The following is a 17038-nucleotide window of genomic DNA, read 5'->3' as shown; positions in this document are numbered from 1 at the left end:
AAATGAAACATAGTGATATCATCAAATGGTGGCACGGATGTGGAGACTAGATCTCTAATAAATTGCTGGTAGGAATGTAAAACGGTACAGTCACTCAAGAAAAAGTTTGGCACTTGCTATCAAAACTAAAAATGGACTTACCATATGACCCAGCAATTGCACTCTTGGGCATTTATCTCAGACAAATGAAAACTTATGTCCACATAAAAATCTGTACACAAATGTTTATTACAGCTTTACTGGTATTAGCCAATAACTGGAACCAACCCAAGTGTCCTTTAATGTGTAAACGGTTAAACTATGGTATATCCATACCATGAATATGACTCAGAAATAAAAAGAAATGAACTACTGATATACACAACAACTTCTGTGAATTTCAAGGAAGTTACACAGAGTAAAAAGAGCCAATCTCAAAAGAACACATACTGCATGGCTCCATTTATGTAATATTCAGTGAAATAACATAATTATAGAGATGGAGAAAGAATTAATGGTTGCCAGGAGCTAGGAATAAAGGGGTATGGGTGTGGCCAGAAAGGGGTAACATGAGGAAGTCTTGTGGTGACGTCACAGTTAAGTAACCTAATTATGGTGATAGTTACCCAAGTTACACAAGTGCTAAAACTGCATAGAGCTACATACACACACACACACACACACAGAGTGCGTGCATAAGTGAATAAAATGTAAGGATTGGACCAACATCAATTTCTTGGCTCTGATACTGTACTACAGTTGTGTAAGATGTTAATATAAGTGGAGGCTAGAGGAAGAATACATAGAATTCCCTAAACATGTCTCTGCAATCGCCTGCAAATATAATTATTTCAAAATTAAAAAAATAAAAAGTAGTGAGCTGAAACCATATTTTGTACTAATGAAATGACTGAAATTCTTACCTTTGCTGCCACTTCAGCACTAATCTCTTCTTGAGTTTCTGCTAATCTTTTCTTAGCCACTTCTGTTCTTCGATCACAATCTGCAATGAATGACTGCAGATGATCCATAGCCTACAAAGTTTAATGAAAAGAAAATTACTGCCAGAAAAATCAACTTCATTCATAAATATCTTTACTCAAAAATTATGCTTTGTTTTTTAAAACACTACTATAAGGTCTGGCCCCAGGGCCTAGTGGTTAGGTTCAGTGTGCATCGCTTCAGTAGCCTGGGGTTCCTGGATTTGGATCCCAAACATAGACCTACACCACTCATCAGCCATGCTGTGGTGGCAACCCACATACAAAATATAGAGGAAAATCGGCACAGGTGTTAGCTCGGAGCTAATCTTCCTCACCAAAAAAATAATAAAAAAAGTAAAATAAATAAAATGCTATTATAGAAGTAAAAACTAAGAAAAGCATGTTCAATTATGAATCATAAATACTATTCATCATCTATCAAACCGGCAAAGAGAAACATGAATAGTTCCCAAAAAACGTTATAAAGAAATTGCCACTCTCACACACCACTGAAGGAAGCAGAAACCAGTACAGCCTTTAAAAAAAAGCAATGTGGTAATTTGCATCAAAAGTCTTAAAAATGTCCCAACTTAGTAATTTTATTTCCAGAAATTTGTTTTAAGAAAGTAATCAGATATATGGAAGGATTAAAATTCAAATATGTTCTTCACATTGCTATTTATAAATGGTAAAAAGCTGTAAATATCCTAATTATCCAGGTAACGTAGAAATTTTGATCTTCAGCCATTAAAAGAAGATCTCAATAGAACACTTAAGGACATAAGAAAACGTTCATGATTGATTTATAAATAAAAAGTCACAAAACGTAATATGCAGTAAGTGCCCAATTTTCTAAAATAAACAAAAAAATGGAACAGCATACATAAAACGATAATTATTTCTGAAGATTTGGATAATTCTTAATAATTTTTCTGCATTTTACAAATTTTCCACAATGAAAATGTTATAATCAGGAAAACACATCCTTTTTTCAAAGAATAAGCCATTGAGAATTTCAGCAGTGTCTATAGTCTACAGTGCAAAAATCTAGTTGAATATTTATATTAAAGACATTTGTCAAGCATATATCAATATGCCTACAATTAAATAATTGTTTATTTAAAAGTAAACTTTTAAAGTTTATTCCCAAATTAAGCAATCTGGACATCCATATCTTACTGTATGGAAATACCGCTAATTTAAAGCACAAATGTTCAATTAAAAATATAAATTTACTCAGCACATATTGAATTCTATAAATGGCTGGTTAACCCAAGAATCTAGGAAATGAAAAGCAATAAGGGTCATTTAGAAGCTTTTATCTGTGATGACAAAGAGAGAGCTCTTTTAATTTAAAATTCATCTTTAAAATTACAACAAAAATCAATTAAAACTTCCTTGTGGGAAGATAAAAGTAGCATCTCAAAGCAGTGAAAGAACAGATGGACTAATCAATAAATAGTGTTGGGTCAACTAAGCAGCTATCTGGGGAAAAAAGCTAGATCTATACCTCAATTCCTTAGACCAGAATAAACTTAAGTTGGATCAAAGATTTAAGTGAACAAAACAAAGCCATAAAAATACCAGAAGAAATCACGGTAAAGAACTCTTATCCCCTCACAACAGGGAATGCTTTTTGAATTAATCCAACAGAGATTTTTAAAAGACTGGTAAGTTAGACACCAATAAAAGCAATCTCCAAGACCCACAACCACCAAAAGAAAAATAGGAAAAAATGTAAAATATTATGAGGGAAGGGACTAATTTTCATAATAAAGAGTTAGTACAAATCAATTAGAAAAATGCTAACATCCAAGATTAGCCAATAGCCCCAAAAAATTGTATACTAACAGTTCACTGTGAAGGAAACAGAAACAGATCTTAATACATGAAATATGTTCAAACTCACTCATAAGAGAAATACAAATTAAAACTACAATTTATGTTCCATATTTCATCTACCAAAGTTGTAAAAAAAATCTTGACAACACACTATGTGGCCATATGAGAAATAGATAATCTCATATATTAATGGCGGGAATGCAAATTGGTAATTCTCATGGAGAGCAATTTGGCAAAATGAACTCTTTGACTCAGTTATTCTATTTCTAGAAATTTATTCTATAAACACTTCCTAAGCAAAAATTATCTATTATCATACTATAATAGAAAAAGACTGAAAATACACCCTAAATATCCATACCCCTACATCTAAGTGATGGTGAATTTCTGTTGTGTTTTATGCCCAGTGTATATTAAATCATAATCCAACTGCTTTAAAGTTTTTTCCCCAGTTGTTTCAACCTCATATTAAATTGTTTATATAAATGATTTTCATTTCTGTTAGGAGAAACTGTCTGAAGTTTAAAGAAGTAGACGGTGGGGCCTGTTGACTGCTTTATGTCCCAAACTAAATGAAACACCCACTACCTTACTGATAAAAAGTATTATAAGATTTAGGGGTCAGCCCGGCGGCGTAGCAGGAAGTGCGCACATTCCACTTCGGTGGCCTGGGGTTTGCGGGTGCGGACATGGCACTGCTTGGCAAAGCCATGCTATGGTAGGTGTCCTACATATAAAGTAGAGGAAGATAGGCATGGATGTTAGCTCAGGGCCAGTCTTCCTCAGCAAAAAGAGGAAGATTGGCAGCAGTTAGCTCAGGGCTAATCTTCCCCCACCAAAAAAAAGAAAGGAAAAAGAAGTATCGTAAGATTTATGCTCAATAGTATGTTTTATGTAATGGTGATTGGCTTTTTAAATATAAATGCAAAAAAAAAGTTTTCCTGTTTTTTATTCATTTTGGTGAAGAAGACTGGTCCACAGCTAACATCAGTTGGTTGCCAATCTCCCTCTTTTTTTTCTTTCTCCCCAAAGCCCAAGTACATAGTTGTATATCTTAGTTGTAAGTCCTTCTAGTTGTTCTATGTGGGATGCTACCACAGCATGGCTTGATGAGTGGTATGCAGGTACATGCCCAGGATCCAAACTGGTGAATCCCAGGCAGCTGAAGCAGAGCACACAAACTTAACCACTATGCCATGGGGCCAGCCCCCAGTTTCCCTATTTTTAGACAAACAATTCTCATCATGTTTGTATAAACAATAACATAAAGTCAGATTTTGAGCCCTTTAGATACCCAAATGGTGTCTTCTATTTCTTTTATTAGATTTACATAAAAAACATCATCCATATCTTCCTTCTCTCTTTATATATTTACAGATACAAAAATGAGTGTGAATGTAAAAATTCAGTAGATTATTAAAGGGCCTTATATACACTAGAAATTAGTTGCTTTCATTTGCTTAAACTGCTATTTCCTTAATCATTACTACTTTATTGGGAAGAATATGCTTACTTTTCAAAATAATATATGAATTGCATGACCTTTACAAACTTTCTTAAAATACTCAGTTTCACTTTATATTTTTAAAAAATGTTAGTCAAGAAAGTACATGATCTTACTTAATTTAGTACTACCCTTCATATAACCACAACGAAGATAATTTGATAAGAGCCTTTTCCTATTAAGAGATATTAATCCATATTCAAAATATTTTACTGCAAAAGATAATCTAACTCATTAAACCAAAATCACATACATCAAGTTCAAAGAAAAAATCTTGTTCTTTGGATGCAATTTCATAATCCGCTCTTAAAGCCAGGTCATGGACTTTCAGACATTCTCCAAGGTCCATTCTCTAGGGAGGGAAAAAAAGATTCATATTACTGAAACAGAAAACACATTTTTCAAAAATTCATTAACCACCACAGTTCTCTTCAGAATACATATCAAGTTATAGAGATGTTTCTTTACTTATGGACTTTAAAACTACAAAATTTCATGGACTAGTATAAACTTGGTGCTAGAAAAAAAAAACTGCATTAATTCTGTCTACCAACAGATGGGAACAGTGATTACTTTTTTACCTAAGAACAAATGGTTAAGAAAAAGCTTGCCAGAATCTCAAAAAAGCTTCCAGCTTTTATATCAAAACATATTTCACTTGGCCCTTTAACACAGAAAAGATAAAGTTAATTTTAAATCAAACTAAAAGAATGTATGAATCAAATTGTTGAATTATAGTCAATATCCTTTGAAGAACATTTTGTTTTTTATTGTGGTCCTAATAGTTTATAACATTGTGAAATTTCAGTTGTTCATTAATAGTCATCAGACACTACATAAATGTGCCCCTTTACCCCCTGTGCCCACCCTCCAGCCCTCTTCCCCCAGTAACACTACATTGTTCTTTGTTCATAAGTTTGTTTATATTCCACACATGAGTGAAATCATACAGCGTTTGTCTCTCTGTCTGGCTTATTTCACTTAACATAATGCCCTTAAGGTTCATCCATGTGGTTGCAAGTGGGATGATATTGTCTTTTTTAATGGTTGAGTAGTACTGCATTATGTGTGTATATATATATATATCACATCTTCTTTGAAGAACACTTTGATTTTCAAATAAAGATGGAGTCCTCAAATAATAGACTGGTGAGTTTGACATGGATTCCCAACAAGAGACCAAGTGAACTAGTAAAGAGAGAATTTATTAAGACTCACTATAACTTCAGCAAGAACAAGTATCTAAGTCCACCTCTGATAAGCATTTATCAGGGAAATAAAATACTGTTACAGAACATAGGATCTTTCTACTTAGAATTCCAATTAGACATTATTTACCAAACCATAGGTGTTTCTCCTATCTAAAACAAAAAGTTCCTAAAAATCGGTCAATTTCTACTTGTATCTGGGAAACTGATGTTTCATGAAATATTTTTGGGGAAAAACTGAGGGGGAAAAAATGGGCTAGAAGCAAAGATAATTACAGATGTGATTAATGGGTGATGAAAAGCAAAGCAGAGGTTTTCGAGTTGTAGGTATGCTATCCCATCACTGGAAGGTCTCAGAATCTCTGGAAGGGTGGTGAAAAGGAAATAGACTAATTCAAAAAGGTACAGTAAATATTCCTTTTGTTTTTTGTTACACAAACTACACAAAGTACAAGTACAACAAACATTACCACAGTAAAGTCATTCCTTCAACTAATAACTTAGGACCTACTTATGCCAAGCACTATGCTAGATGCTAGCGACACACTAATAAGTGACACCAAGATACAGTCTCTGACCTCATGGAGCTAACATTCTACAGAGAAGGAAACAAATAATGAACCACACTTGTGTCTGAACAAAGTTAAACGACATAATAAAAGAGCAATGCTCCCATTACTATGGGAGGCTACTTGGGATGAGGTGGTCAAACAAGATCTTTCTGAAGAGGACACATTTAAACTGGATCTAAAAAGTGAGAGGAAGCAAACTAACCTTAAGTGTGTTCCAAGATTTACAGAAGATTTAGAAGGCAGATCCTTCAAAAAGGATAGGCCAGAGTCACTCAACCAAAGGGAAGTTTCTAGCAGCAGGGAACAGGACTGGAGTATCTACAGCACACAGGTCTGCGTCTCAGCTTTGTAGGATCTAGAAACAACTTTGCCTGTTTAACTTTTTTGCGAACAATCTGGATATGTGTACAACAAAGGATATGATCACCAATTTTGCAAAATATCCCAAACTAAAACAGTCAAACAGATTGACAGAGCAGATAAAAAATAAATAAATATGAAGTCCTATGGTTATAGCTAAGAAAAAAATTTACAGATAACTAGGTATGAGCAGAAAATTAGACAAATTAAAAAAACTTAGTAGGCAAAAGTAAGGGTTTTGGTGTGGCACGACTGAGAAATTTAAGTGATATAAAACTAACTTACAGGATGCAGTATGAGCAAAGTGAGAAATCTCTTACTGAAGGCTAGTGTTAAAAGCAAACAACTCTCTTCCAAAAAACACATTCTGTGTGGTAACACATTTCAATAAATAAATTAGATTTATTTAATAATAATAAATTTATTTAATAATAAATAAATTAGACAAAGTGTCTCAAAACCAAGCTATACAAAAAAGCCAGAGAACAGATGTAATTAGCTGGAGAAGAATCAAGACGTGAACCTAGTCATCCATCAACTGAATAACTTTTCAGTTTATTATGGCCCCAAGGCACTCCAGTTAGATTTTAACTCTCTCAATACAAGAAAATATTTTCTAATGATCAGAGCTTTCCAAAGATGGAATAAGCCTCCTCAGTTAGTGAGTTTCCAGATAACGGAGAGAGTCAAATACAGTTTGGACAACCATTTTTCTAGGTTATCAAGGAAAGAATTCAACCATCAGGTAGCTTTTTATTTTTTGAGGAAGATTAGCCCTGAGCTAACGTCTGCTGACAATCCTCCTCCTTTTGCTGGGGAAGACTGGCCCTGAGCTGACACCAGTGCCCATCTTCCTCCACTTTGTATGGGGGACACCTGCCACAGCACAGCTTGCCAAATGGTGCCATGTCCACACCCGGGATCCAAACTAGCAAACCCTGGGCCGCCGAAGCAGAACTTGCGAACTTAATCGCTGCACCATCGGGCTGGCCCCTATCAGGTAGCTTTTATTCTTCCTTCTAACTCTGAGATTTTATGACTATCTAAAAGAAAAGTTTCTCTGTAAACTTTATTACCTCAGTTCTTAATTGCACAAAGCAACGAATGGGAAAATAGACAATGCCGTCAAAGATATCCTTGCGGAAATAATAAGGGATATTCACTATTATAAAAGTCCTCATCACACTAATGGCTCTAAAGTATCAGGGTGTTGCTGAGCATGCTGAAATTTTCCCAGGCCCCACTGCTTACTCCCGTTCATTAGTCTATGGGTTAACAAACTAAGGAGTTTCCCAGTGACAAAGAGCAAATGAAACCTTCTACAGGTGTACTGAAATTCAAAGCTGCTTATTAAGCAACATGTAGTAAAGAAAAAATGTAATACTCTTTCAAAAAAACTTGCAGGAACGAAAGAAGTTAACAAAGAATGTTGTTACTGCTACACCAGCCAGTCGTTTTCTTAATATCTTTTTTTCTCCCCAGAGCCCCAGCACATAGTTGCGTACCCTAGTTGTAAGTCCTTCTAGGTCTTCTATGTGGAGCGCCGCCACAGCATGGCCTGATGAGAAGTGTGTAGGTCCGCACCCAGGATCCAAACCCGCAAACCCCAGGCTGCCGAAGTGGAGTTTGCAAAGTTAACAGCTACGTCACCAGACCAGTCCTTTCATTAAGAGTATCTTAACATTAATCACTCCAACAACTCCCTTTACATTTGTATGTATTTCCACGGCTATAGTTGTTCATGGGACTACACTTACTTCATAAAATGTTAAGATGTCACAGTCGGAAATGCCTTTGGTTGAGCACACTGGTTCTCAACCTGGACCCAGGGGAGCTTTTAACTAACATTGATGGAAGCTTTTGAAAACAGGCCCAAGCCCTACCTTCCAAAGACTGAACTGAAAAGCCTCCCAGGCGCTTTAATGTACAGGGTTGAGAACCACTCACTGATCTAGTTCTCTTCCCATTCTACAGAAAAAGGAACTGAAGCCCAGAAAGACTGACTTGTTCAGGGTACTTATTAGAAAATCTGGTTAGACTGATTTCTAGTCTAACACCCCTTCTACCTTATCACGTTACTTCCAAGTATTTCAGTAGTAACTTATCTTTTAATATTTTCAGATGATATCCCCTATAACATCTAAAAAAGCTCTGCACACAGCAGATATTCAAAGCAGCTGTCTACTGCCTTTCCCCCAGTTCTATCTTTATCCCCTGATCAACCACAATTCCAATCTGTTCTAAAAAAAAACTTAAAAGTAACATATAAGCCTTTTCTGTGTTTAACCTAAACATCTCTGTTGCCCACTCATAACTACCTTTTGACAAGAATTCTAGGCTTTCCCACAACTCTCTCTTTAAATTTACATCACAAGACCAACCAAAGGAAGACAAGCAACTATGTGGATCAAGAACAAAATGAACACCAAAAAGGACACAATGACACCACTGTAGTGGGGCTGGAGCTTTGGTGAGAGGAGTAGAGTTGGGGGTAATGTATGCCTTGGGAGAGATTTATGGGAGAGGAAAAAATTTATTAACTCACTAGAATCTAAGCTCCAAAAGGACGTAGATTTTTTGTTTTATCCACTGTGTACCTGTGCCTGGTAGATAGCAATGTTTAATAAATATTTGTTGAATGAACCAAAGTGGGAAAATAGGGCATCCGGCAAAGGGGGTTCTAGGCTTGACAAGCAAAGGTGGTCAAGATGCACCCCAGGACAAAACTGGTCTGAGCTCTGCAGGGCAAAGTCTCCTCAGCCTCTCCTTGGATTATCTCCTTTGCTTCATCTCCTTTCCTTCATACGTCTTCTGAACTTCTCTTCTTTTTTCCTGTGTGCTCTTTTCCTCCAGGAGGTAGACTACTTGGGCTTTTCACTGTCCTGGGCCGCACATATGGAATATTTAAAATAAATAACAAGCAAGCCAAAATAAACCAAACAATTATTTGCCCCTGTAAAAGTGAGTAAATGGAAAGTATGCGTATGTTAATGTTCTCTGAGACCCTAGCCATCTAATTAAAAAGCAACCAGAGGGAATCATGATAGAGCACACCATGACCAACTATGGACCAATATTCAAAAGTAGAAATCAATCCTGACTTCATCACTGATGGTGCAATAGTGCTCTGAACACTAAGTGCACAGATAGATATTTGCTGTTGCTGCTTCTCTGTTGAAATAAGTGAGCCTCGGGGCCGGCTCCGTGGCCGAGTGGTTAAGTTCGCATGCTCCGCTGCGACGGCCCAGGGTTCGGATCCTGGGTGCGGACATGGGACTGCTCGTCAGGCCACGTTGAGGTGGCGTCCCACATCCCACAGCTAGAAGGACGTGCAACTAAGATATACAACTGTGTACAGGGGGCTTTGGGGAGATAAAAGCAGGAAAAACAAAAAAAGATTGGCAACAGTTGTTAGCCCAGGTGCCAATCTTTGGGGAATAAATAAATAAATAAATAAGTGAGCCTCAAACTGAGCAAAATAAAAGGTTTGGTTATTTAACTTAAAATGACTTTTTGTGATGAAAGTCACAGGAAGCGTTTTGAGTTTTTAAACTTAACAAGTAATCTACTTCATAATTAAATTCTTTCCACGAGTTTATTCTTTGTATTTTAATTAACAGACATTTAAATTCTTAGACTGTAAATGAAAAAAATAGGGGCCAGCCGAGGGTTCGCAGTTTAGGATTCCAGGCAAAGACCTACACACTGTTCATCACGCCATGCTGTGGTGGTGTCCCACATACAAAAGAGAGGAAGATTGGCACAGATGCTACCTCAGGGCCAATCTTCCTAACCAAAAACAAACAGCTTATTTTTAACTGGATAAATTCAGTTCTGCATTTTGTCTTCTCCATCCTAAATCCGTTTCCTCTACGAAATCTTAAATAACTATACCCGATCCCTTATAACTTCATAACATTTTATATTGTTTTATTATTTAACAAAGTTGATTCTTTGAACTGCTTTTTAGTTGTTATTTTGAAATTCCAAAAGTGAATGTTATCTCCCCAAGTGGACTCTAAGCTTCACGAGGAAAATGGTTTATTTCTCTTATTTTTCTCTCCGACATAAAAGACCAGGTTTTTCACAACCCAAGACTATTAAACAAACTTGATGATTTGACTAAGGAATTGTACTTCTAACAAACTGAGGAAACAATGAAATAAGTTCATAAAGATAAATGGACAAAAAAGTTTTAAAATCATGTTTTTGATTTAAAAAATTAGAAACATTTTAAGAGCCTAACAATAGGGGTGTAATTAATTGAATTATGGAATAGCCATACAACACTCCATTTTATAGCCACTAGAAATGATGTTCTTGATACTAAGTGGAAAACACAGAAGATAGCAAAGAAAGAAATATAATAAAATGCCATTTTTCTAAATTCAGATACAGATACAGCTGTGAGATTAGTTAGTTTGAACTTTTTGATACTGGATGAATTAAACGTAATGAACATATTATATATCCTTACAATCAGAAAAATCAATGAAGCCACTTTAATTTTAGAGAAAAAAAGTAACAGCAACAGAGGCATGTGGAAATTATACATCAAAATCAACAAATAAAAATGATATTAAAGTAGAGCAAATCAAAGGGCTGATTTATACATTTGAGTGTACTGCCAAATGTAAACTAATGGCAGTAGTATGTTAATGAATATATCAGTGACAGAAACGAGGCACAGTAACAGCTCCAAGTAATTGCAAACACTCTTGCTTTGTTATATGTTAGTACATTTGCTCAGTTCTATGAGCTAGATCCTGAAGAGAATTCCAAAACAGTATGAGAATATAAAGTCACGCTATCTAGGAATTTATAGTCTCAACGAAAAAAACAAGACATTCAATTAAAACAACAGTTGCAAATGTAATAAAGATGTACATTCAAGAGTTTCATTGCTACAGCGTACACCAAGAACAGAAACAAAAAACTATTAACACACTAAGAGCACTGGATAAATAATTTAGGAGACAGCCATATTTGAAATATAATGCAGGTATTTTAAAAAAATGTAGACTACTAATATGGAAATTTCTCTAAGTGAGAAACATTCAAACGTGTAATGCCATTTGTTAAAACACACACACTTACAAATAAACACAAAAGAGAGTGAAAGATGTACATTAAACTGTTGACGGGGTTCAGGTCTGGGAAGGGGATGATGTGTAACAGGAAACATTCATGTGTCATGCCTTTACCTCTTACACTTGAAGACTACACTGCCTAAGTAATAAACAAAACAAGACAGACTGAGGACTGACCAACTCGGAAGACCTCCCTTTACCTTTTACTAGCCATTTAGCTCTGAGAATTTCACTTAATCTCTTTTCTCAAGTACTTCAGAACTGCTGTATCGATCAAATTACAGACTGACTAGACGGCAGAAGATTTTTAAATACGAGTCAACATATGCAGAATTTACTCTGTAGGCAAAGAGGAATGTTTGACTACCAGGACAGGAATGCGACATGATAAAATCTATATTTTTAGAAGCATTAACACTAAACTACTGAATGGACTGACAAGTGGTTAAGTTCGTGTGCTCTGCTTCAGCAGCCCAGGGTTTGCCAGTTCGGATCCTGGGCGTGGACCCATCACTGCTCATCAAGCCATGCTGAGGCGGCGTCCCACATAGAAGAACTAGAAGAGCCTGCAACTAGGATATACAGCTATGTAACGGGGACTTTGGGGAGGGGAAAAAAGAGGAAGATTGGAAACAGATGTTAGCTGAGGGCCACTCTTCCTCACTAAAGAAAGTGATTACAAAAAAAAAAAAAAGAAAGAGACTAAGGGCAGAAGAGGCTATTACAACAAACCAGAAATAAAGCCCCGAAGGGTCAAATTGGAAGAGGAAAAAGAAAGGAGGTCAAACAGAGTGCTAAAGAAAACTAAAAGCATTTTAAAGAGGATGGATCTCTGAAATCATCAATTTCATCACCACCTCCCTACAAATCTAGAAATCCAGGCTCAGAAGTCTTAAGATCCTAAGCCAGTGGTAGGAGAGTAAAAATTTGAACCTATCCTTTAATATAGCTCAATATTCTTTCACTGACCCCCAAATCAACAGGTTTTAACTAAATGGAAATGAAATGTGGAGAGGAAAGTTCAGCAGTATTATCAAGACTTCAAATATTTCAGACAGGAGCAAACAATGATGGCACCAAGATACTAAATCAAACGGTAGAGTTGATCTGTGAAGGAAATTGTTTTGCACATGCTGAATTTGATGTAACAATAGGAAATCCAAGTAGCAGTTTCCAGAATTGTACAGACTAAGACTACGTTCACTAAAGGCTTTCTTTATCCAACTATGTTTTCCAAGCAGAAAGTTTTACATATTCTTCTTTGGAGTTACAGTTCAAGTATTTTTCTGGGGGACTCTCATTAAACAAATCATATAGAAACCCTGAGAGTCTGACGACCTTAGGTCAATTTATTAATAGTGGAGACACTGAAAAGTACTTCTAAAGATGACAGCAGCAGGACATCATCACACAAAAATTTAAAGGGGGAGAAGGTGAGGAAGAATAGTTGGGAATAACAGTATAAATTTCTATAAAACGTGTCTTAATAATATAAATAAGAGTTTTCATCATACTTAAGATTTAAGAAACTCCATTCCCAGATAACTTTATTTAACAATCCTTTTTTTTAAAAAAAAAAAAAAAACAGCTTCATGAGAGCAACAGTTCTAATTTCATCTAATCTGGCTTTAATTCTTCCATTTATTTACTTATCCTGCTTAATTTGTTTAAAATAATTTTTCCCATTTGTCATTTTATTATGTTTTTCTTACACTATTTTAAGAGTCTTAAGTGAAAGACATCAAAATGTGACAATGATAATTTAGATATAGTAGAAAGACAGCAAGGAATATAAGAATAGGTAGCAATATCGGTAAAGTACTAACAGGAATACACATCATCAGCTGGAGAAAAAATGAAACAAAACCACAGCAGCAGGACAGAAAGCAAAGAAAACACAAAGCCCTAGCCTAGCATTTGAACCCTTCCATATATACACCACTCCAAAGCCAGTGCTATTTTCTAAAACAAAATCATCTACACTTTGATCCTTGCTTCTTGTACCTTCACTTTCTTTCTTCCTCGTATTTGTAAAATCTCTCTTCCATCCAAGTTCAATGTTTGCTTCAAGACCCAGCTGAAGAACAAGAGAAAGCCTAGAATAATATGGAAAAAATCTTGAAGTAACAAAACCTGGGTATGACTTTCAGTTACACCATTACTGTCTCAAACTAAAAATTAAGGTTTTTCTTTCCCAATTCCAATTTCCCAATTGCTGGCTCTCAAAACAAATTAAGTCGAACATGAGCATTCAGTGGAGAGATGGGGCGCACTGCGCATTGTAGAAATTCGTGGTTTTCCAGTACTTAATTTTTTATGTGCCAGTTCCCATTTGTATGTTACACCGCCAAGTCCATTTTCCCCTCAGCAGATAAAAATAAAGCCCTTCTTCTACCTTTTCTTAATATTTTTATCCATTTCTAACCCTAGATATGCAAAGATATCTAGAGAAAATTAAAATAAAAGGCCTTGCCCAACAAAAGACTACACTATCTAACTGAGAAGAGAGCAAGAACATACACACGGACAAAATAAAACAACAAGTGCCTATTCAGTAGTCTGGAGAGTATGTGCTACACTGGGGTTCAGAGGCTACACTGCTGCAGGCTCAGGCAATCATGTGCAGTAAGCTAGGCAGGATTTACATCTCCAGAAGAGACAGAGTATTCCACGCAGAGAGAAGAGGGTAGGAAAAAGCATCACGTTGGGGAAGGAAATGAGTGAGACAACAAGGAACAAGTCAGTCTGGGTGAAAAAGAAGATCCTTCAAATGTCACTTCATCAAAAAAAGTTTTCTCCAACCACCCTGCCAGAGTAGCTTCTTGCTGTCTGTCCCAGACAATGTAAATTACCTAACCATGCTTTATTCGTCATAGCACTTAAATCCTATCTGAAAGCACCTTACTTATTTTCATACTTGGTTATGTGCCTCACACATTGGAACGTAAGCTCCCACCATTAAAGTAGAAATCTGTGTCCACTTCTGTGTCCTCAGCATAGCATGTGGCACATACATAGTAGGTTCTCAAGTACGTGTTAAGTGAATGAATGAATGATCTCAGCAATCGGCACCATTCCCAGAGATGAAAGAACATCATTTCTTGAAGAGGAATTTTTTAACTTTTACTACAAATTCTCTTACTTTCTCCACTCAGCCCTCATTGATGACACCTCTTGCTCACCCTTTTTTATTTCTTCCTCTGCTTAATTCTAGTATTACTTAAATTTCATTATTCTAAACACTATTATTATAATAAATACCATAAAGGGGAAAAAAACATAAAAACCAATCTAAATTTGGAAATTTTACAAATTACACTATCCAAATACATGAAAACAGGTGCCTATATTTTTTGATCCTGCAGACCAAAAAAGTCTACATAATATATATTTAAGATGTTTTAATCTATATAGGTCAAACACCAAATGCTTTTAAAAGTTCCCTTAATGAGTAAGAATCATCCAACTAGAAAGGATTTTACTAAGTCATTTGGTCTTGCCACTTGCACATCAAGGTAGAACTCATCACATTTTTAAAAGTATTTCCAGGGTTCGGCCCGGTGGCGCACTGGTTAAGTGTGCACGTTCTGCTTCAGCGGTCCGGGGTTTGCCGGTTTGGACCCCGGGTGAGGACATGGCACTGCTTGGCAAGCCATGCTGTGGTAGGCATCCCACATATAAAGTAGAGGAAGATGAGCACGAATGTTAACTCAGGGCCAGTCTTCCTCAGCAAAACCAGGAGGATTTTCACCAGATGTTTTAGCTCAGGGCTAATCTTCCCCCCCCAAAAAAAAAAAAAAATATTCCAGAGATAGAAAATCCATGATTTTGCTTGATGTTTTTGGTTAATCAACTGTATAATAAAAATGTTTTAAGTTTTCGCTTATTACCATGCATTTGCTATATTCTGTGTTCATTGTCTACATACTCCAAGTGATGCATTTATAACTCCATCCTCCCTTTTTCAATGAATAGCATCAGAGAACACACTGGTTTCTTCAGACTTGATAAAATGCAGTTTACAAAACTGTACATACGTCTAAAAGAGATCTGAAGAATTCAGGGAATACTAAGAGGATGATTCCTGGTTCTTAGATAATAAGTATTTATTGAGAATCACTGTACAGAAAAGCAAATGTGACACGGAAATATGTTAACCAAGTACTAGACTACAAAAAACTATTTCTTTCAACAGTGACTTCCAGACCTCATTTTGCCTTACTTGGGAGTAACTGGTCTTTGATACTTTGTACTGTTTCAAGAGTCATCCTAAAGGACAGGTTCAAGATTTAAGATATGCCTAAAAAACAAGCAAAAGGATGGAGAGGACATAAGTACGTATAAATGAAATACGGTAGTTATGTGTAAAATATTTATTGAAGCTGATGTATGACGTTCATTACACAATTCTACTTTATATTTGAAATTTTCTATTAAAGAAGTTAAAAAAGATTCTTCCCTCAGACTGATTCAATAATACTACAGAATAAAAATAAAAAGTAAAATTAATTTGTTATTTGATTTATAAAGACTGGACATCAGCACTATGGCTCATCATATCTACATGCATATATGTATTGGTATTTAACCATTAATGCAAGTAATGCTCACCAATCTCAACTAGAGACAGACTAAACTAGAACAAGATTCTAGAATACATGGTCTTTGGGTCACATTAAAAAAAAATCACCAAACTGGTGCAGCCACTGTGGAAAACAGTATGGAGATTTCTCAAAATATTAAAAATAGAAATACCATATGGCCCAGTCATCCCACTACTGGGTATCTATCCAAAGAACTTGAAATCAGCAATTCCAAAAGTCCCATGCACCCCTATATTCATTGCAGCATTATCTATCATAGCCAAGATGTGGAAGCAACCTAAGTGCCCAGCAACTGATGACTGGATAAAGAAGATATGGTATATACAATGGAATACTACTCAGCCATAAAAAAGGATAAAATCACCCCATTCACAACAAGATGGATGCACCCTGAGGGTATTATGTTAAATGAAATAAGCCAGATAGAGAAAGACGAACTCTGTGAGACTCCACTCATAAGTGGAAGTTAAACATGCAGACAAAGAGAACAGATTATTGGTTACCAGGGGAAAGTGGGGGTGGGGGGCGGGCACAAAGGGTGAAGGGGTGCACCTTGAACATGACCGACAAATAATACTGTACAACTGAAATTTCATAAGGTTGTAAACTACCATAATCTTAATAAAAAGTAAAAAATAAATAAATAAAAATCACCTCCATAAGCCTGAAGTATATTAAGTTATTTTAAGGATATAAAATGAATTTCTGCAAGATTATTCAGGGGGCTGGCCCTGTGGCCAAGTGGTTAAGTTTGCGCGCTCTGCTGCAGGTGGCCCAGTGTTTCATTGGTTCGAATCCTGGGTGCGGACATGGCACTGCTCATCAAGCCACGCTGAGGCAGAGTCCCACATGCCACAACTAGAAGGACCCACAACGAAGAACATACAACTATGTAC

The 17038-nt window shown here is 36.1% G+C and overlaps 1 protein-coding gene across 20 annotated transcripts in view; it reads right to left on the bottom strand.

Annotated features, from left to right (window-relative positions):
- LUC7L2 (LUC7 like 2, pre-mRNA splicing factor) overlaps nucleotides 1-17038 on the bottom strand; it is a 57663-nt gene that overhangs the window by 20162 nt on the left and 20463 nt on the right. For 10 of the 20 annotated variants that reach the window (XM_044777090.2, XM_070514510.1, XM_070514501.1 and 7 more), the window contains 2 exons: nucleotides 4562-4660; nucleotides 903-1013 (listed from right to left, as the gene is read on the bottom strand). In XM_044777090.2, coding sequence (XP_044633025.1) covers nucleotides 903-1013; nucleotides 4562-4660 — 210 coding nt within the window. Of the gene's footprint in view, nucleotides 1-902; nucleotides 1014-4561; nucleotides 4661-6290; nucleotides 6444-7953; nucleotides 8060-13542; nucleotides 13635-15760; nucleotides 15822-17038 lie in introns of those variants that run through there. The other 10 variants (XM_070514480.1, XM_070514470.1, XM_070514472.1 and 7 more) reach the window with 3 other exon arrangements.

This window comes from Equus asinus, chromosome 1 (genome assembly GCF_041296235.1).
Source record: "Equus asinus isolate D_3611 breed Donkey chromosome 1, EquAss-T2T_v2, whole genome shotgun sequence".
Taxonomy (NCBI): Eukaryota; Metazoa; Chordata; class Mammalia; order Perissodactyla; family Equidae; genus Equus; species Equus asinus.
The sequence above is the reverse complement of the archived record's forward strand: the minus strand, read 5'-3'. Positions and strand labels throughout refer to the sequence as shown.